At 43.4% G+C, this 21,909-nt stretch overlaps 1 protein-coding gene across 1 annotated transcript; it reads left to right on the top strand.

Annotated features, from left to right (window-relative positions):
• The first annotated feature begins 77 nt into the window (after window positions 1-77).
• On the top strand, window positions 78-21,794 carry LOC144766825 (zymogen granule membrane protein 16-like). Its single transcript, XM_078650548.1, has 4 exons — window positions 78-178; window positions 2,944-2,999; window positions 17,847-17,979; window positions 21,372-21,794. Exons 2-4 carry the CDS (start codon window positions 2,945-2,947, stop codon window positions 21,715-21,717), a joined length of 534 nt encoding a protein of 177 aa, XP_078506674.1. The 5' UTR covers window positions 78-178; window position 2,944; the 3' UTR covers window positions 21,718-21,794.
• Window positions 21,795-21,909: the final 115 nt, after the last annotated feature.

Here is a 21,909-nt window from a genome sequence, read left to right as displayed (position 1 = left end):
TTCCGTGTACCGAAAAGTGCCTGGGTACTCATATGATACTTTCTGATAAGCATCTGTTTACCAGGCAGACTTCAAAGCAGGGAGCCTGGATATAAGGAGAGATGGAGGAACAGAGAGAGACAGAAGCAAACCCACCCCTGGCATCTCTACAAGGAGAGTGAAGATCCCCCAGCACCAGGTAAGATGGACGCCTCGTTTATCCACTACAGTATGACAGGATTATTATTAGCAGTTTCAGCTGTCCTTAACCTAGCCTTCTGAGAGATCGTAAACCCACTGAACTTGCTGAGTTATCTGAACTCTCACCCGTACTCGAAGCTCCCGAAAACCCTCTCCTTGTTAGAGGGATGGAGTTGAACTGCCAGAGGAGAATATCAGCATTCAAATGTCGAATTTTGCCAGAGTAGCCTGCTCACTCTGGACGGGGAGCAGTTAAATCAAAGTGATTATTTGGCTAATGATAGTGACGGTGAGTGCATATATATTATTAGGAATGTTAAATTTAAAATTAAATGCTTTAGATTTGTTTTATATTATTGATTAGCTTATGTTTCAAGATAATTAAATTAAACTTTTAATTAAAAAATACAATTATTTGAATTAAAACAAAAACACACCATTCTAATTACATTGACTACAATTGTATTAAATATTAAAATACTAGTGTGGGTGTTATTTTATGAGGTTGATAAAATAATATTGATAAATTACATTAATATGCTTTAACCATTTAATTTTCTATTGAAAATTTAATTTGATGGGTTAATGCGCTGCAACCTTTTAGTGCATCAGCTGTAGTGTTATAATATTTAGTTTACATTTATTTACATTTTGATTTTACATGATAATATTTGTAACATACCCAAGAATTTATAAAATGTATTATTTTTTCCTGCTCTCTCCCTTCGGAAGCTCAATGCCCCAGTGGCCAACAACACTGCCTTTGTGCAAAAACGACCTAGTAGTAACTTCATAATAGTAAAATCTGTTTTTTTGTCAAATATCTTTTTATTGGTTTCAAAGATATAGGCATACACAGAAATGCAGAACAATATATAGGGGAAGGAGACCCCAATACATAATGTCAGCCGAACAGTACAGGGTGCTAACAGATCATATACAGTTTGTGGACTGGGAATTGGCGTTTTCCTAATAAAATAACCTTATCGGTCAACCTTTCCCGCCCGTAGAACATAAAAAGATGAGAACTTAAACTAAGGTGTCACGGTTAATAAAGAAACATCACCTACAGTTGCTGTTGAAGGTCACTGTCCTGGGAGAAGAGATCCCCTCTGTCCTTGAAGTCCTTTCCGCTCCTCGAGAGAGCCAATGGCAGTACTAGATATGAAAGAGATGGAGTGCTCGTAGCCTCGGACCATATGCAAACAGGGGCAATGCCCCAGATAAGCATTCTGCCAGGGGGCCCCACCCATAATCAAATCTCTTACGGGCGTCCTCTACAATGTCTGCCATTCTCTCCATCATCAATGCCCGCCACTATCTGGCTTGCCATTGTGTGAGGGAAGGGGTCTCTGCTTTCTTCCAAGCTGCCGCTATGGCTATCTTGGCCGCCCGGAGGCAGAGCCACATTAATGAGCGGTCCCCTTGCGTCTGGTGCTTCAGATTGGGATCCCTGCTGATCCCCAGGACTGTGTGTTCTAGCGTGTCTGGAAGCGGGTAACCCAAGATCTGTTTGATTTGTGCTAGAACCTTCTTCCAGAAGGGCTTGATGTGGGGGAAATCCCACAAGATGTGCCTAAAGTCACCCAGCTGCCCGCATCCCCTCCAGCCCCTGTCCGAAGCGTTAGGGAAGATGGTGTGAAGCCTCTGGGGGTATAGGTACCATTCGTACATAATATTATAGTGGGCCTCCCTTAAAAACATAGAGCCATTAAACTTGGGAATATCCCTATATAGTGAGGACCATTGTTTCTTCTGTAGTGGGGTGTCCAAGAGTGCATCCCAGAACCTTTGGTGTCACAGGGTGTGTGCGGAACCCCGCACCTGTATGAGGGAGTACAGGAAGGAGATGGTTCCCTTTAAAGAAGCCCCGGACTGGGCACATTTCTCAATGGGAAGTAAATCCCTGGTGGTGGACTGCGGTACCTGCGGTTGAAGAGCCCAGTGTTTAAGCTGCAAGTACTGGAATTCCTCAGCGGGATGAAGCTGGAAGGCCCAGGAAAATTAGGGGAAGGAGAGCAGTTTCCCTCCTCAAACAAATGAGAAAGCATAAGGCAGCCCCGGTCCCGCCAGTAAATTCAGTTTTTAATGTCGCCAACCACTGAACTGAGGGTCTGGAGATATGTAAGTCTACATTCAGGTGCAAATCTACACTTGGAAATGGTGAATAGCAAAAAAGTATAGACTTACACCTAGGTGTAGTAAACAATCTACACACGAGTAAACCTAAACATTTGTACTTACTATAGTGAATCAGGCCGAAAGCATCATTCCATCACCCACTCTCCTAATTAATGGGCAATATCAGGCAAGATAGCACTAAGTACCACACACCCATAAATAAAGTGCAAAAAGCTACTGATTAGGATAGGTCTGCAAACCAAATAGCGACTCCTCATCTCATTGCAGCCTATAACCTGTCCTACCCGGGCAAACTTACTTCCAGTCACTCTGCTACCAAAGGTGACCTAAATAGCTAAACCTACTGCCCTAAATACTAACATGAAGAAGGTAGGAGGTAAAGGGTCTCTAACTAGTCTGTAAGGAAGAGAGCAGGATAAAGCAGGAATGTGCCAGACACTTCACCTAACCCTACAACCCCTTTCAATAACCATAAATTCTCTTAACAGTGGCCATCATAAATCCCCCAAAGAGTCTTGTGGAGGGTGCCACAGTTGCTTTCACACCCTAGGCAGGTTCCTGGAGCCACTGTGCTGTGGAACTGGCCCCGGCCTAACCCTGGTCTTCTTCTTGTCTCCACAGAATGTACGCGCTCGTGGCCTTCGCCCTGCTCATGTCTCCAGTGCTATCTTCTGAGAGTAAGTATACTGGTTTCCTCTTACACTGCCTTGTTCTTTGGAGGGCAGGGGTTTAGTCGACAGGCAGGCCAGGATCTTTGAGTCGGTCACACACATCACAGAGCCAATATCGTGGGGCAAAGAGCAGTATAGGGTTTCAAATATGGGCAGTCCCAGTGATTCATACTGCAGTTAGTACTGGTTTTCATCCTGTTTCTTAGTGATCCCAATATTATCAAACAAGGAGCAGAGGCACATCTCTACAAAATTAACTGTCCAAGATCATGTAGATTATTTATAAACATGGAGTCACCAATAATGGAACAGCTATTCCATTACGTAGCCAGTGATATACTAGCTAGTGGTGGCCATTTTATTGTAGTGTGTAGTTTTTGACTAGTTAGCAATAAACTATGTCACAATAGTGTCACTTCCAGACTCTGCTGGTGCTCTGGAAGTACATGTGCATCTAGGTGCTCTAATAAGGCCTCTGCCTCCACCTTGCCAACCTTTACCCTTATTTATTATTAAACCAGTCTTATTGTCTGTGTAGTGCACCACCCTACAGCAGACAAGCAATAGCAATGCCAAAACGTCTGCTTCTTTCTTAGTTAGGTTAAGTGCTCGATAAGAACTAGGCAACATTGTGTGCATTGACCCTACATGCCATATAAGAAAAAACACAATAATTAAGCAGCATTTTGGGCTAGAACAATATGCAAGCAATGCCTAGGGCTCCTTTCCTAAACAGGCGGCTTTATCAAGAGAAAGCTATACCCTCAAAGAAGTTGCATTGTAAGTGTGAACTTGAGAGTTGTACATAGGCTGGTATTCCTTAGTAGATAGTTTTGGCAAAGGTCAGCATGTGTGCCTGCATGCCTTGACTTTGTGATGAAAAAAAAACTGCCACTCCAACAGCATGTTATCATGTCAACAAAGCTAAACAGATAGAATGAAATGGTGATTAGTGAGTAGCATTCTGTTTAGATGAAAGTCGAATCCATTCAAACAGCATTCATTCCCTAATTCCCTAAACCAAATGTCCATGAAACATCAATTAAATTGGCTCTGTGTCAAGAAAGTAAGTACATCAAAGAACAGACTGATTCAACTCTACCAAAATGTCTACATGATCCCTATCACGAAATCCCACTCAGAACATAAATGGGAAATTAAGGCATCCATGAAAAGCCAAAGAAATGATAGAGTGTCCATCCATGAATCGTGAAACCATGAAAAACACCTGGTAAAATAAAGACTGAAGTGGGTGAAGCAAAGCCCAGTCTCTCTTCCTATTTCTTAAAGTACTTTTTTGAAGGATTGATGACATGAGGGCACCTAAACAGATAAAGCTATCAGACATCAAAAGCCATAGGGAAACAAATAACAATGCCAGTTTGGAGTTATGTGAAAATAATGAGACAGTAGAGGGGACCACTGATATTGAAAGCAGATTGTGAGGGGTTCTTGCTCAATCGGTCATGTACCATAATAGATGTTGAGATCATGAGATGGCAAATGTGCTGTTTTAGATGAACTGAATATTATTATTATTATTATTATTATTATATGAAATTTGTAGCGCGCTCAGTTACCCAGGGGCATCCCGGCGCAGAACAGAACAAGGAAGGGAAAGCTCAGACTCAGTGTCTACACAGGAAACAAATACGTCTTCAGGAGTTTCCTAAAGTGCAGAATGTTAGGCTCCGAACGAATCTTAAAGGGCAGGGAGTTCCACAGTGCCGCCACTTGCACTGAAAAACGCCGGCCCCCAGAGCGAGCTCTTTTTACTCTGGTTAACTGCAGAAAACAACTCTGTCTCCATAGGGGAGACAGGAGCAGGGAACCAAATGTGGATGGTGCCTTGTATATATATATATTTTTTGCCGCAAAATGCATCCTCACATCAAAAAGTAGCACAAGAACACATTTTGTCAAAATATAGCACAAAATGACTGATTTACATTTTGTGAACTTTTGCCCAAATTTTCTGAAAGTGTTCAAAAGCAAGTTACACAAATTTCACACACCCCTAAATTAAAGTACACTTTTCAAATAACCTGACCGTACATCATCAAAGCCAAAAAACAATACTATACCGCAAGAATTGAGGCATCCAAAAACTCCTCTACGGAACTTTTTAAAACCGTCTGAGTGCTATCTCAACCCCAACAGGTAAGTACATTTAAACCTGACCAAGCATTCTGCAACACTGGAGGAAACAGCACCTCACAGGTGATTAGCAAGTTTTAGCACCCTCACCTGAAAATGTTACTCTCCATCAAATCTGGTTCCCCCATGAACCGTGCCCGCCAACGATCATACACTTGGTCTCTGGGCCGATTAGTACATATTTAACCCATCTCCTTAAAAGTGCTTGACTCGGAAATATACCCGTCGGTATGGAAAACAGCCTGCATAAGAACCATTTTTTAAAAAACTACTCTAGACCCCACAGACGTGAAGAACTATCGAACTATCTCCTGTCTGCCAGTCACAGCTAACATCCTCAAGAAGTCGATAAATCAGGAGCTAATGCGATATCTAGACACTAACAACTGTCTAGATTACAGCCAGCATGGCTTCTAGTCTTGTCACTCGACTGAGACCACTCTAACCATGGCAACTGAGGAAATTCGCAGACAGGTGGATGGAGGGGGCAGAGCCATCCTCATTCTTTTAGACCTCTCGGCTGCATTTGACACCGTGAATCACACAGTGTTAGTAAGGCGTCTGAGGGCCGTGGGAATTGGGAAGCTGACTCTGCCCACTCTCTTCTTTCCTGGCCTCTAGACAGCAAGGTATACATTGGGATAATATGCAATCCAAAGCTTTTTGCATACTGTGTGGTGTGCCACAGGGGTCTGCACTATCACCCACACTGTTCAATGTATACGTTGCTCCACTTGCTGAACTTATAAAAGAGCATGGTTTCTCGTTAGTTTCTTATTCTGGCGACTCACAGATTGTCGTCTCCGTATCCACACAGTTTGAGGACAATGCTGTAAAATGTCATGCCTGCATGACCCATATCATGAGCTGGATGAATCGTAACTATCTGAAGATCAATACTGATAAGACCGAGGTGATGGAATTTGGCAGCGGGCCGTCCCTATGGAACGCTACATGGTGGCCGGCAAAGGAAGGTCAATGTCCGGTTCCATCCAATAAAGTCAAGAACCTTGGGGTTATTTTTGACGACCAGCAACATTTTTCGGCCCAGATCAATAACGTGACCTCTTCCTGTTTCTTCATATTGAAGCTTCTCAGGAAGATATTCCCTTTTATACCACAGGATTTAAAGAAATCTGTGGTAGTTTCCCTCGCCCTCTCGCGGCTCGATACTGCAATGCGCTATATATAGGCATTGATAAAGCTGAGAGGCTAAATCTGCAATCTATGCAAAACGCTGCTGCTCGGTTACTACATCTCTTAACCACTTGGCTGCTAAGGCACCTGATGAGCTTCCATTGACTTTCCATTGAAATCAATGGAAAGTCCATGACGAGTTACCCTTGTCATTAGCGCTGAAGTGGTTAAGGACACACTACTTCTGCTGCTATGAGGTCACTGCACTGGCTCCCGATCCGGCAAAGGTCAGAGTTCAAAGCCCTGTGTCTTATTCATAAGATACACACCAACACTGGAGCTAAGAGGGAAATATAGGCCTAGGTCGCCCTCCACTCAAGAAGTCACAACTCCGATAATGACCTAGGTCTAGGGCAATCAATTTTTCATCGAGCTTGGGTATCTCATGTCACAGTCACTTACAAAAACCTCCCACTTTTTATATGCAGGGTAGGGGATACACCAGTCAATAGTCCATCTTAAAAAGCCCGTCTCCTTATCCAAAACAGTAGAACAACCCACACCAACATGTGATGGAAAAAATTGTGAGCGAGCACAATAGCACCTCACGGGCGCACCACCAATGGGACCCCTGGTAGGTACTCACCAGGGCGGCCCTGTTATCATCATTGGTGCTATCGTGTCTATAGAAATGGTGTCCAAATGAAAACAACTGTGTTAACAGTGATGAGTGCAGTGGAAACGATACAAATAACACAAATAGTGATGTCACACAACATATAACATATAACATAAAAGCGCATACAGCACGAACAGACAACTTTATTCTTGTTCCTTTATGCTGTTTGCGGACATTAAAAAAGTGAATATGGCTACTACCTATAGAGCCACTTTCTACTTGCCAACATGTTTCATTGCCTAGGTACTTTTCAGGCAATTTCTTCAGGGCATATACTTTTTACGCCACTGCATTGGACACCAGGGTTGCAAACACTGTTATCAAAGACATAATAAAATTGAAAACGAGTTTTACTTTACTGCTCAACGTGCATATTCAAATAGCCCCACTGCACAGAACGCACACCTGCCGTCATATTTACCCTCTGTCAGCAGATATCTCTCCTACCAGCCGAGAGGTGATAAAAACAAATTCCAGTTAACTCCTTTCGTGAGTCACGTGGTACCTCCTTCCGTAATTTGTAACTGAAAAATACCATAACAACATAAGAGTTTCATGAGCATTTCTCAGTCAGCCTGTCTCTAAATCCCTGTATTTTTTAATCATTTCACACCCCTTCCCTTAGCCCTCTCCATGAACGTTACCGATATGAGGAGTTTCGCCGGCTTTCTCTCGTCCCTCGAACAAGTTGCCACTCGGCTGTTCTCTATTTACATCCTTGTAAGAGCTGATTGGTTAGGCTGATCTCGCGATATTAAGCGGCCATCTTAGATCGGGCTAAGTCACATTACACACTGTTTAGATTGCTGAATACTCAGATGATCTCGCGAGATCACGTCTTCCAGTATTCCTAACAATCTCCGAGTATTTGAAAGTGTGTTATTATCCTTTTCTGTGTATTAACCATTTATTTATAGTCTCAAGTGTATCAGCACTCTATATTTATATTAAAAAATGGCAACATTTTTTTTGTATACATCGATAATTTTATACTTTACACAGGTTTCACGGACTTCTCCTCAATCTATCTTGACCAATGGACCTATCTATGCTCAATGGCACCATCTGTTGTTATTCTCTTAGCGTTTAGAGCATTATCTGGGTTGGTATATATTATCCTATCTAGAGGGTGATACAGTATACATATTTGTTCATTGTATAATCCAGACCTCTAGAGAGACAATTCATATTATCATCTCACTCCCAAGGCATATACCTAATATATGGGAAAAGGGTGAACTGACCTCCACCCAGTTCATGAGACACCCCTACAGACGAAAAGGAACACCAGAGCTGGCTTCAATGTAGCTTGTTCCATTCTAGAAGTTCGTTCAATCCTCTTTGTTCACTTTTCTCCCTGCAGATCCATCTGGCTTCTTTTGTTGTTAACACTCTCTCTACCGTTTGTGCATCTCCTGTTACTTTCTCCAATACCACCCATGTAAAAGTGTGTTTGTTCCTGTGGCAATGTTGTACCAGCTTCGTCGTGAGCTTCCCCGCTCTGATAGTACTCAGGTGCTCCTGTATTCTCAGTTTTATTTTGCGTGTGGTTAAGCCAATGTTTTCCAAACAACATTGACATTGGAGTCTGTATACCACATTGGTGGTATTGCAATTGCTAAATTGTCCCAACGACCATATTTTTCCAGATTGCAATTTTATGGTCGATGTTTTAACAGTCAGAGGGCATACGGAACAATTTCCACAGGGATAGTGGCCTTTGGGGATTGCACTCTACCTTGAATCCGTTCGTGGTTTTACTCTCGTATGTACTAACTTGTCTTTCAAATTACAAGCTCTCTTGAAAGCAAAACGTGGCGGGGGCATCTTGAATTCATTGTTTGATAGTAACGACCAATGTTTCCTGATTGATTGTCGTACTTTTGTTGCAAGAGGATCAAATGTCATGATGACAGGGATGCAGTCATCTTTCTTTCTTGTATTGGTCTCCAATAAGGCACTTCTCGGCGTATTCAGAGCTCTCTTTCTTGCTTGTTTGATCACTCTCTGGGGGTACTTCCTGGCCTTCAACTTCTCACTCAGGATTTCAGACTGTTCATTGTATTCTGCAGTGGACGAACAGTTCCTGCGATACCTAAGGAACTGACCCACCGGCAGATTGTCCCTCAGAGCCCTAGGATGGTTTGACTCATATGACAGCAGGGAGTTTCTGTCGGTGGGTTTTTGATGGACACTAGTTTTTAAGCCATTCTCTGTGGCCTCAATGTCCAAATCAAGGTATATAGCTTTACTTTTACTGTATGTCCAAGTGAAACGGAGACTCTGATCCTGTATATTCAGCCAGTTTAGAAATTCAAGGAGAGACGCTTCATCTCCTGTCCAGACACAGAGCACGTCATAAGTATATATCTCTTCCAAAGGCGCAACTGGCCTTTGAAAGGATTGGTGTTAGAATCGATGACGTGCTCCTCGAACTGGCCGACATAGATGCAGGCCAAGCTCGGTGCCATGGTAGCGCCCATCGAGGTGCCTGTTACTTGAAGAAACATGTTATCTTTGTAACAGAACAAGTTTCTGGTTAATGCCAACTCTATGCATTGTAAGACAAAACTCTGGGGGGCATCATAGAACCACTCCTGTTTCGCTAATGCCTGGGCCGCGGCTACAAGTGCGGCATCTTGGGGGATACATGAGTATAGTGACTCCCATGTCGATGGTAACTAGCATTTCCGTTACTGGATCAAATGTCATGTCGTTCAATATATTGAGAATGTCCATAGTGTCTCTAACAAAGGAGTTTTGTGTGATCACAGATTCGCGAAGGAAATAGTCGGCGAACTGTGACAGTGGCTCCAAAACCGCTTGCATTCCTGACACAATTGGCAGACCCGGAGGCGGCCGGGTCGGCTTGTGTATTTTTGGTAAAATGTAGAAGGCCGGAGTCATGGGGTTGGTATTCACAAGGAACTCCGCCTCCTTAGATGTTATCCACTTTTGTTCTTTTGCTTTGCCCACCAGATCTTTAATGGTTTCTAGGAGTTCTAGCGTGGGATCCCACGCTAGAACTCCTGGAAACCATTAAAGATCTGGTGGGCAAAGCAAAAGTTTATTTCTCCTACATGCAGAAGCATTTCATATGAACATCAGATTATATCACTACATTGAAAGGCAATTTTAGAAGTCATAACTTTTGAACATGAAACAATCATGGACTCCCACCATCCCTGATGACAATGCTATATTAATGAACTATGTGGCAATTCATGAGCACAATACATGTGGCATAGGTTATAATTGGAGTAAATGTATAGTCTGTCAAGAGAGATTTTTGTACAGTGCATACCATGACCTCAGGCATTTCAAGGTACCGTTGTGTAATTATGTAAGATAAGAAGGCAGGTTGTAATAAAATATTTGTACTTCTGCATTTATATAGAGTTTACTACCTTTATGTGGGGCACTGAAGCACATAAGTACATGGTCAGCAAGCTAATCCATGTAGGGTGTGTGGTTGGACAGTTGGTGTCTTTATTTTGTGATCCTTTGTGGGAAGTGTTTCTATGTTGTGCAATATGACCACTGAGGTGCGGTTACCGAGTTATGAAACATAGTAGCGTGGTGGATGAGATACAGTGATAGATAGATGTGCACTTTATGGTTTTTAGTAGGCTGGAAGCTTCGAAGCTCTGCAGGTCCGTATGATTTCTCATGATTGTAATCTTCTTACCTGGTTACTGCCGAGGTTAGGAGCACATAACTTGTTGAAGAGGGAACTTATACCAGGCTCTCTGGTTTCATATTGTGCATTGTAGACACTGTATGGGTATGTCTTTATCCCTGCTTAATAAATCTGGGTGTAGCTCTGCCTTTAGTAGTTCAAAATGATTTCCACAGATTTGAAGTAACTGTCACTACAGGTTGGAAATGTTTGCACCAAGAAATACCGTTTAATATATCTGCTTAAAATAAAATATTGACCCACAAAATGTTTGTTCCCACATATAAGCTTGTCATCTTCTGAAAATGAAAAATATTTTGTTCTCAATGTCAACTTTTCCTTCCGGTTGAATAAACTCAAGCACCCCAAAAAAGTATTCAGATTTGTAATGTGTCTTTGGTCACCAAAACCAGCTTTTCAATTTTAGGAAATCCAATAACTTTGTCCCAAATGCTATTTTGTCGTTGTGTTACGTACTCACATGCACTACTGCCCCAAAGTGGAGTAGTGTGGCTCACTGGTTAGAGGCGGCAGGCCTGAGAGCAGAAGTCAGCCTGGGACCAGGGTTCAATTCCCGACGCGGCAGGGTCGTGGACCTTGGTCAGCGGACTCGATAATTCTCGCTTCGGTGCTTACTCTAATCAGGGGTTCCACTCGGCAACTCTGGGCATTAGCTTGCCTAATCTCCACAACGGCCCCACCAATTCCGGGGATGCCTGGCTCCACCTTGGGGACTCCCAGCAAGGGACCATCCCACAGGGAAAGCCAGGACCACCTTGGGGACTCCCAGCAAGGGACCATCCCACAGGGAAAGCCAGGACGGGTTCCCCAGAGTTATACAGCGCCGGGACGCCCCGTTGCTGGGGCAGCTGTGCGCACAAGTATACTACATTTACATTTACATTTACAATTGGATAGAATGTGATTCTCACTCCCAATGGTGATGGAATGTTTTTAAGAGTCGGGGTGCTGGGCAGCAACATCAACGTGCTAAAGATGTAGGGTTGTGAAACACTCAAATGCTATTTAAATTGCAAGTTTGCTTAATGAGGGATTCCCATTAAGTGTGTCGGGGAGGTTGTGTGAGGTCTAGCAATGCCTTTAGGAGCATATATTAACAAATATAAGACTAGAATATGTAATGTGGGTTACAGTCCTATTATTTGTGCTTACATCGGGACTCCAACTTGGAGAAAATATCACACTTTTACCCAGCACAACCTTTGTCACATTAATCCTGGCAGAATTTGTATGTGTAATGACCGCACAGTCTGTGTTTTGAAGCTCTGAACAGGGGTAAAAGTGTTAATACCATGTTATCAATCATTACAAGGTGTAGACTGCAGGGTGGGTAGGTGACAGCACACCTGCAAAACCAAAGCTTTATTTACTGTGATTCCTGTTACCTCCTCCATATGAGTGGTCTCATAATGAGCCACACAGCATTGCAATGTTGCTGTTACTTTTTTGGAAATACTTTTTTGAGCCTTCACCTTTAACACGCTCTTTTACTCCCAGTGCCGATAGGGTCAAGTTACAAAGTGCCTGCACTTTTGAGCCAGAAAAAGTGGTAAAATAATTACCAGCAACTGGTCAGAAGAAGCTATCTGACGTGTGATAGTCAGTCTTTATCATCAGGGACATTTGTAAAGTGCAGCACATCACTCGAGAGTCTCATGGCGCTTGCAGACGGCTTTGATTAGATACTGGCTTAACCATCAAATAACCATAACTTCAGCTGTTTACGGAAACGGTAATGATCGGGGATGGTACGTAGGTAGGCAGGGATTTTATTCCATAATGCCGGAGTAAGAAAGGAGAAAGACCGTCCTCCTGCTCTGGCAATGTGAATTCTTAGGGGGGTAAGCAACGAAGTGTTGCTGGATCTGAGTACCCGGCTAGGCTGGTACCAGTGTAGTTTATTGGACCAGTATTTAGGCACCCTTCCATACATGTACTTGTGAATCAGACAGAGGGTCTTAAAAAGAATTTGCTTCTTTACTGGAAGCCAATGTAATGATCTTAGACAAGGGGCAGAGGAAGATTTGGGCGCGAGGTCGAGAACCAGCCTAGCTACCGTATTCTGCAAAGTTTGGAGTCTTTTCAACAGGTTTTCGTTGATTGAGAACAGTAGAGCATTTCCATAGTCCATACGGTTTATTATTAATCCCTGGACTAGTGGTTTCCTGGCTTCAATAGGAATCCATTTGAAAACCTTTTGTAGATTACGCATCACTCCAAAGCAACTGTCGGTGATGTGGTTGATCTGACTTTTCATAGACAGTTGATTGTCCATATAGACGCCTAAATTTCGTACTGTTGATTTAGGAGTTGGGCAGGGGCCGAGGTTTGAGGGCCACCAGTCATGAGACCAGTGCTCCTGAGCCTTACCAAAAAGCATGATCTCGGACTTTCCTCCATTCAATTGTAGGCAGTTGGAACGCATCCATCTGTCGATGTGGGACATGCATTTTTTAAAACGCTGCTTTGTTTCTGCAGGGTCTGGGCCAATGGTGACCAGAATCTGTGTGTCATCCGCGTAGGATATGACGTCAAAGCCATAGAGTCTGATCACCTTGGCCAGTGGCGTCATATACAGATTGAAGAGGGTCGGGCTTAAAATAGAGCCCTGTGGTACCCGCAATGCAGCTGCTCTCTCATCTGAAACATATTTGGACTGCAGTGACTCGATCAGCTAGATAGCTTTGGAGCCACTTAAGGGCATTTCCCCTGACACCAATCTCCCACAGCCGATGTTCTAAGATGCTGTGGCAGATGGTGTCGAAGACGGCAGATAGTTTGAGCTGGACTAGAAAAACTGACTGATGTTTGTCCAGAGCCAACCTGATATTATCCATTACTTTGACCAGTGCCATTTCGGTACAGTGTGCCACTCCAAAACCAGACTGTGAGGGGTCAAGCAGTCCGTGGGTCTCAAGGTGGGCCACTAGTTGTTGATATATGAGAGATTCCAACATTTTGCCCTAATAGGGGAGAAGGGATATGGGACGATAGTTTTGAAGTACATTTGGATCTGCTGTTGTTTTTTTCAGAATAGGTCTGACCCTGGCAGCTTTCCATATTTTAGGGAAAACAGCCTCCGAAAGAGATTTATTGAATAGATTTGTTAGGTTTTCTAATAACACAGGTGCAATAGTAGGGAAAATTATGGAGGTACTGGGTCTGTAGGTGAGCCTGACTTTATCCTTAGCATGACAGTAGTGACCGATTTTATGTCACACTTGACAAAATCATTTAGAATATGCAGAGGGTCAGAAGACAGGCTGGGCACATCGTCAGAATAAGAATTGTTATGTTGTGATGGAAAAGAGCAGTGATTGGCTAACATTTTATCTTCAAAGAATTCTGAAAGCGAGTCCGTCCATTCCTGGGAATTAGGAATCAGTGGCTGGTTAGTAGGGGTTGTAAATTCTTTCAAGATCTGATAGTGTTCTTTACAAGAATGTTCTGCCTGATTTATCTGATTTAACAGAAATAGTTTTTTTGCCGATTTGATGTCGTTTATAAAACTGTGATGAATTTTATTGTAAATTTTGAGATCATCCATGTTTTTGCTCTTTCGCCATTTTCGTTCCACGGTTCGACACAGGGACTTGGTGGTCTTTAGTTGATATGTGAACCAGGGAGCGATTCTGGGCTTGATTTTAATCTGGGTAAGGGGGGCTATTTTGTCTAACGCCATCGTGATTGCTTTGTCAAGGTCATGTGCTGTTTGATTTACACTGACTTCTTGGTCTGGGTGGTCTAGACGAAAGTGTTTAGAAAAGTGAGATTGAGTGACTTTCCTCCAAGATCTTCGTTATATTAGTTAGTTTCTGTGGTCAGTTTTGGTCATATTGGTAGAGAAGGCAAATTTTAACACGTAATGGTCTGGCCATAGTAGAGGGAGTGGGGGTTCTATTGTGATACCTAAAAAGTTGGTGAAAAAAAGGTCAAGTGTATGGCCGGCATTATCATTATGGGTAGGGCCTGTGACCAGTTGGTACAGTCCAAGCGAGTTCATGTTTGAGATCAGTTGATCGGTATCTGTGTTTGATAAAATCTCGGCATGATAGTTGAAATCTCCGATTAGAAGAAAATTATCGGAAGACAGAATGTGGGGAGCAATGGTCTCAAGCAATATTTCAGAGAAATCCTCTTTGGGTCCAGGAGTCTGTAGATTAGGGCCCCTCTCCAGGTGCCATTTGATAGGCCATCTATCTTGAAAATACATAGTTCTATGTGATTCGAGATTATGGTTTCTAAAGTTATGATGTTTAAATCCTCAATGGAGGCTACCAGCAAGCCTCCTCCTCTTTTCTCTTTCCTATCCAACCTAGTTATCTTGTACTGTGACGGAAAGGCAGTGTACACATCAGGGGATGCATCTTCATGGAGCCAAGTCTCTGTAATAAAACAAATATCGGGAGCTATACAATCTAGGAGACTCCAAATCCAAGGGACAGAATGGGTGTTCAAATAAATAGCCCTAACTAAGGGGCCGATTATGATGGCGGACGGACCTTAGTCCGTCCGCCACCATAGAGTAGGAGGGACCGTCCGCAGGGGCAGTGGCGGTCCCTCCGTGCAAATTAGGATGTGACCGCCAACCTGGCGGTCACATCCTGTATTTTTAACATTGCGGCGGGTGCTGCCTGAAGCAGCACCCGCCGCAATGTTAAAAATTTAAGTTGTGCATTTGCATGCACAAAGCGGCAGGCACCGCGCGGTGCCTGCTGCTTTGTGCACGCAAATGCAGGGGGGTACCATAGGTACCCCCCGTGTGCACCCCCACCCCCCCCTTCACCCCTGGGGGCCCGCAACGGGCCCCGAAACAAAACTCCGTATGCCTTTGCACGGCGGGAATGCCACCGTGTAAAGGCATGTTACTCCAGTCATCCTAATATGGCTGGACACACCGCCAGCCATGTTATTGCTTTTCCGCCGCGGACGGGAGGCGACCGCGGCATAAAAGCTGCAGACTGAAAAACGATCCCCCAGCCATCCTAATCTGGCGGGGGGTCTTTTTCAGTCCGCTGAGGTTTTCCCGCATCCTCCGGGCCGGCGGTGGCTTCCGCCGGCCCGGAGGATGCGGGAAAACCGCCATCATAATCGTCCCCTAGGTTAGATGTAGTAGATTTGTAATGACTAAGGGCACTTAGGGGTTAGTTTATATTAACGGGTCTGATTAAACATGCAATTTCTGGATTTCTATGTATGTCTGCTATTTGTTTTTCAGTAGGTTCTAGATATAATTTATTTAGGCTTTTCAGTTCGATACTAGAATATTTTAACCGTGCCATGATACCCTGTATTCATAAAGTTTCTGTAGACTGGATGGTGATTACGTCTCGGAGGAAACAGGCAGGGGTCCGGGCAGCAGGCAGCGTTTAGGTGCAGACAGGCACAGGCGGGTTTGCCTTTGGCACGCCTTCGGCGTGCCGCCGACGCACCACAGCGCACATCTGCGCCCTGCGCCGCTTTAAATAGGAAATAGAGGCTGGCGAGGGCTAGAACGCTGCTACAGCTTCCGGTAGTATGACCGGAAGATAATTGGTTGCCAAGCGACCCTCCGTTCAAGTCTGTCTTTGAAATGACATAAGACGCTACAACACAAGGTCTCTTTATTGTTACTTTTAAAGGTTATGTGGGGGTGTTGCTGCCCCCCCTCAGCCCTATGTCTAGCGACACTGCCCATTCCCACGCAACAAGGTCACATGTTAGGTGTACTAATAAGATGTTAGTGATGGGCAACAAGTGCCAGGGATACCCACTTGATGCCAGGCTGGGTATAAGAAGCAATGACATACCAGTGATAGCTGCCTTTCTGTCTATGTCCCCATTCAATGGTCTCTTTTTTCGGTTTCACTATTCTTTCCATTTTATTACCTTACTCTTATCACCTTGCTCTTTTTTCTTCCTTCCTTCTTATCTCTTACACTGTGTGCCTCCATGCAGGATCCTGTCATACCTCCTTCCTGTAATGTTGTGCATGGCATCCTTCTCTCTCTCGGTTCTTGCACGCTTACCTCAGAAGGTTTCTGCCTGTCAAGGGTCTTACCAGGGTTTCTTTGTTCTAGGATTTTACAGGGTTTCCCTCTCTCATGGCAAGGTTTCCGTCTCGCTCTAGGCTTTGCGGGTTTTCTTTCCCGAGGTTCTGTCAGGCCTTTCCTGTCTCTACATTTTGCATGTTTTCCCTCTCTTTAGGTTGTTGCAGGGCTACCCTCACAGAGTTTCCTTCACTCTAGGTTCTTGCAGGGTTTCCTTCACTCTCACTTCACTCTAGGTTCTTGAAGAGTTTTCTTCACTCTCTCTTCATGCAGGGTTTCCTTCACTCTAGTTCTGCAGGGTTTCCTTCCCTCTAGGTTCTTGCAGGGGTTCCTTCATTCGCTCTTCATGCAGGGTTTCCTTCACTCTAGGTTCTTGCAGAGTTTCCTTCACTCTAGGTTCTTGCAGGGTTTCCTTCACTCTAGGTTCTTTCAGGGTTTCCTTCACTCTCTCTTCATGCAGGCTTTCCTTCACTTTTGACTGCAGGGTGCTCTTCACTCTAGGTTCTTGCAGGGCTTCCCTCTCTGTAGGTTCTATCAGGTCTTCCCTTCCTTAGGTCTCCTATAACAGCTCCATTCCTTCAGTCTTCTGCAATGCTAAGTTGCTTCAGAAACATGTAGCGCGTGCTTCCATCCATGTCACTGCAGTGCTCATCTCCAGGTTCGTACAGCCCTCTACAGACCTTCTCTATCTCCAGGTACTTGCAGTGGGACTGACCCCACCACTTCATCTCGGTGACCTGTGCCAGAAAAGATGACAACTATCACCCACAGATAGCCTCATGTGGCCTCTTGAAGGTGCAGGAACCCAGTGAAGCAAAGCACCAGACAGGCTGTTTTTAAAGGGGAAAAGGTGTCTAGGACCAAAGAGAAATATTGAGAAAAATAACAGCAGAGCTTCTTTTACCATGACCTTGAGTAAATGAAGTGCAGTGCTCCTCAACTTAACATTATTACAGACCTACTCCAAAGGGAGTGAATACTAGGAAAGGTCAGACCAAATGGATTTGTTAAGGCTATTTGAATGTCTCTTCAGTGGTAAAATATTGTGTCAGTCCCGTGATGCAATTTTACCTCCGCTTATGTGGTGCTAAAACTTTAGGAGGTAAGGCTGCTAACACCTGTTAACTCTTTTATTCCTGTTTGTCTTTCAGTCAAGACTCGCCTGTCTTCATTCAGCGGGGAGTTTGGAGGAGGATCTGGTGTTGCGTTCACTACCTCTGGTGAGCACTCGTATGGGCCAATCACAGGCCTGCGAATCCGTGAGAGCACCAGTTACATCTTAGGGTAAGAGCCATGTTTTTAAACCACTATCCCACTTCTAAAAATACACAATGGAACCATCTCCACTCCAACTTTCATCCTCAAAAATGTTGCTTGATCTTTGTTGTATGATTAAGTGGCATTTAAGGTTTGCTTACTTGGGAATCATCAATCAATTACCAAAACAATTGGGTCGGAACTTTTTTTTGTCTTAGAAACATGAGTCTACAGTTCCCTTTGTTAAGGCAGATATTAGTAGAGGTGGAGCATATTATTCCCTTGGCTGCCCTTGTACATGGTGTCAAGCTGGTGGTTTGTGTTGTGGGATCCCGAGTTATTCATTTTCTTGGTCCAGGCTAAAATGGGTTGCTGTCATTTCTCCTTACTGAAAATCACTTGATCACCAAGGGACATTATTTCTGCCATGGTCTTGAGCAGAGGTTGGTAATCCCATAGAATATTATTGCATCCTTATTGTCTAATTGATAGAGAACAGATTTTCAAAGCAGATTAGAAGTCTCCTCTCTAAAGGGCCAATCAGCAGCTATTAGATTTCTAAGTATTTCATAATGTTCTGCCTGTCCAACCACAGGTCTATAGGAAATCCATGTGTAAACCTTGGCTCTATCGCTTATCCTCAGATCTAACAAATGCCACCATCGGACCAATTAACAAAAATTCTGTTACTGCTTTACTTTTCCAAAGACATTCATTTTCTAGTGTTTTACCTAATACCTCCGTTAGATACTCTAGGGATGGAGGAAAGGCAATTAAGTTTATTTTAGCTTTGACTTGAAGGTTTGTGTCTGCATTCTCACCTCCACATCACCCAGGAAGTTCTTCTTCTGTTGTTCTTTCTGTCTCCAACAATTCTAGAACAAAGTTGAGCAAATATATAATTTTAATCTGCACAGAGGATTGAGAATATGCCTCTCAATCGACTTTGTCATTAAACGAACAGTGGTTCTGCCACAACACACTTCACACAATTAATTCTTCTGTCCACCAAAAAACCGTGGATTACATTGAATGTCCATCAAACAATTTGTTAAATCTTACCAAAGTAAACTTAAATTAGATAGCTGTATACAGCAAAGAAAAAAATCTGAATATTAGAAGCATAAATGCTAAATAACTTAGGCCACACCTAAGTTACTGGAGGAGCGGACATTCCTGATCACACCTGACTGCAGGAAACCCTTCAAGATAACAGAAGTGAACAGCCCTAAAGTAGAGTCTGGAGAGAAAAGGCCATAATCCACATTTGCCACCCAGGCAAGCTCCAGTCTGACAATAAGTATGACAATAAAAGTCCCTTGCAGTGGTGGTGCAGTACAAATTTGAGGCTTGAGAACTTTACTTTACACTTTCTCCACTTGATCTTCCCTACAATCTTCTCAGTGTCTCCCCTCCTCTCCAATGTGTGAGCAAGGTACCCCTGTGTTCGCACAGCTACTGAAGCTCTATTAAATTATAAGAACATTGGAGATCTTGGGCTAGGAGTTCACCTGTATTGGGAGATCTGGAATGAAGAAGCATTGCAAGGCAATTATCAGCAGTTCAGAGTCATGGGTGTAAGGCAGAAGGAGGTACCAGAGAATGGGAGCAAACATAATCTCTCAGAGAGCAATGGTATGGACAGCTCTGAATTTAGGGGTGTGTGAACAGTGCAAGGCTACCCTCACATTCTTGGATAACAAGGCTGGAAATCAAGTATTGTGAGAATCACTGCTATTTTCCAGACTAATGCTGTAATGTTTTTGAAGGAGGAGATGCACGGTTACATGGGTAAGTTACTGAAAGCTTTTTGAGAAATACAGGCCAATTTCATCAGGTAGAGGGTAGGCAGTCTATATGAATGAGAAGTAGTCCATTTCTGAGTAGTGCAGGTGTAGATGGCACTGGAAAAAGGTGAAAAAGTGCAAAAGCAGCAGATTCCCTTCACTCAAAATATCAACAGGAAATGGAGGACCTTGAGAATCGCAGCAGAAGGAATAACTAAAAGGTAATTGAAATTTCAGAGGGAGAGAGTGGATGAAAAGGACTTGCATCAAAAAATTTTAGAATTTTTTGGAACCATCCTCCATCCAATTGGAGAGAGATTTCCTGGCATCTCAGGGGGTTTCGACTCATGCTAGGGAGCATGTATGGATACAAGTCTGTTAGGCGTGAGCTTGATGAGAGAAAGATGGTGTAACACTATGGAAGTGCAAATCAGCAAAGATATTTGGAAAGATGTCCTTGAGCTGGTTGAACTATGTATTAGTACCTGTTAATCTGAGGATGAGCACATATGTCCATTCCCCAACACATGCTGTAAAAAATGTCTGGATTCATAAGAATGGGAGAGTTTGGTCTAAGATGTCAACCAAGGGCAGGTGATCTATTACATATTGCACAGGACTGCCCTTCACTAAGAACATTGTGTTTGGTGTCAAGACGTTTTTTGTACACCTGTTAGGCTTTGGATTCAAGGTAAACACTCTTTCTAATTACTGCCCTGCCTTACTTTATTATTGTGTTAGTTTCTTTTATTATTGTTACTTGGATCATGGATTTGATATAGGAACATTCTCTTCCTCTGGTTGACCTATGGATGTACCAGAGGTAACAGATCATGATAAAAAAAAGCTGCTTTAATTCATTGCACAAGGGTGCCCAGTAAATAAGCACAACCATAGATTTGTTATAAAAAAAATACCTAAGGCCAGTGTGGTGCTGTTCACCAAGTACTGCACTGCAAAGCAGGACTTATGCACAAAAACCTGAAAAGGTGTAGGTTGATGGGTAATATTGCTCTTTGGAAATACCAAAGTGGAACCTACTTCCAAGAGACTTGAACACAGCCCTAATCATTATGGAGGCAGCCAGCCCTGTAACATATAATGTTTGCTATCCTTGCACTGACCTTGTCCACTAATATTCATGCTTCCACTTTACATTCATATCTAACTACAGGCTATATGCTGAGACAATGTCTCATAATGATTATGAAACTGGTACTTTGTAATCTGTTTCAAAATGAAATTTTGTTTTGTTTTGTTCTCATTACAATTTAAGGGTGGGTAGTACTAGTACATTACTCCCAACCCTAAAACAACTTTACCTGCTCGCCAGTCCCTGATATAGTAAAGACTGTGAAGAGAAAGGAGGACGAGGGGCTAGAGCTTTGATTCAGTGCCTGTAATTTTCATTACTCTTGGTCCTCTCTTCCTGGTCTGTCTGAGCTTTGACCTCACGGTGAGTTCAATGTTTTTAATAATAAGTGACTATAAAAAAGCTGACCTCCTATCTGGTGATATTTTGTAAATTTTCAGAAAGCGCTCATAGGCCACTTGTTTAGCTATGAGCTCTGTACATTTTCTATGCTGGAGAGACAATAATGTTTTCTGTTCTTTGTCTTGCTCTTTTTCCAGAATCCAAATACGGTTTGGAAGCAGGTGGAGCCAGGTGTACGGCAGCACCTCAAGTTCTTACCTGGAGGTCACTCTCAACTATGGTGAACACATCACACAAGCTTCCGGGAAGTACAGTACCTACATTAATGAGCTGATTTTCCTGACCAACCAGGGCCGTATGTTCCGTTTCGGCCAGCCCTCTGGCTCTTGCTTTAACCTCTTCCCACTCCACAGCAACACCGTTCTGCGCTACATAAGTGGGCGCTATTCAGGCTCCTACATCACGAGCATAGGATTCCACTGGGATAAGCCTCATGGCTATGTCTCCAATGGCGTTGGACTGGCCCAGATTCAGGCATCATAAGGTTGGGAAATATCCCAGTATCCTCTCGATTACATGGTTACCTATGGAGAAAAAGCAATAAAGTTCAGCATTAGCAACCGGGTCTCTCTTTGATCTCTTTCTTTTATGTGTGGTGGGAGTCGCATGTAAGATTACAAACAGGCCTTTTTTTACCAGCCTGGTCTATATTTTTATATCTATGCCAGTAAAAAC

This window comes from Lissotriton helveticus, chromosome 7 (assembly GCF_964261635.1).
Source record: "Lissotriton helveticus chromosome 7, aLisHel1.1, whole genome shotgun sequence".
Taxonomy (NCBI): domain Eukaryota; kingdom Metazoa; phylum Chordata; class Amphibia; order Caudata; family Salamandridae; genus Lissotriton; species Lissotriton helveticus.
This window is presented reverse-complemented; position numbering and strand designations above follow the sequence as displayed.

Coding starts and splice junctions, on each gene's coding strand:
- LOC144766825 (XM_078650548.1), top strand. CDS start 2,945: ATGTACGCGCTCGTGGCCTTCGCCCTGCTCATGTCTCCAGTGCTATCT. Junction 3,000..17,846: donor TCCAGTGCTATCTTCTGAGA/GTAAGTATACTG, acceptor TTTGTCTTTCAG/TCAAGACTCGCCTGTCTTCA. Junction 17,980..21,371: donor AGCACCAGTTACATCTTAGG/GTAAGAGCCATG, acceptor CTCTTTTTCCAG/AATCCAAATACGGTTTGGAA.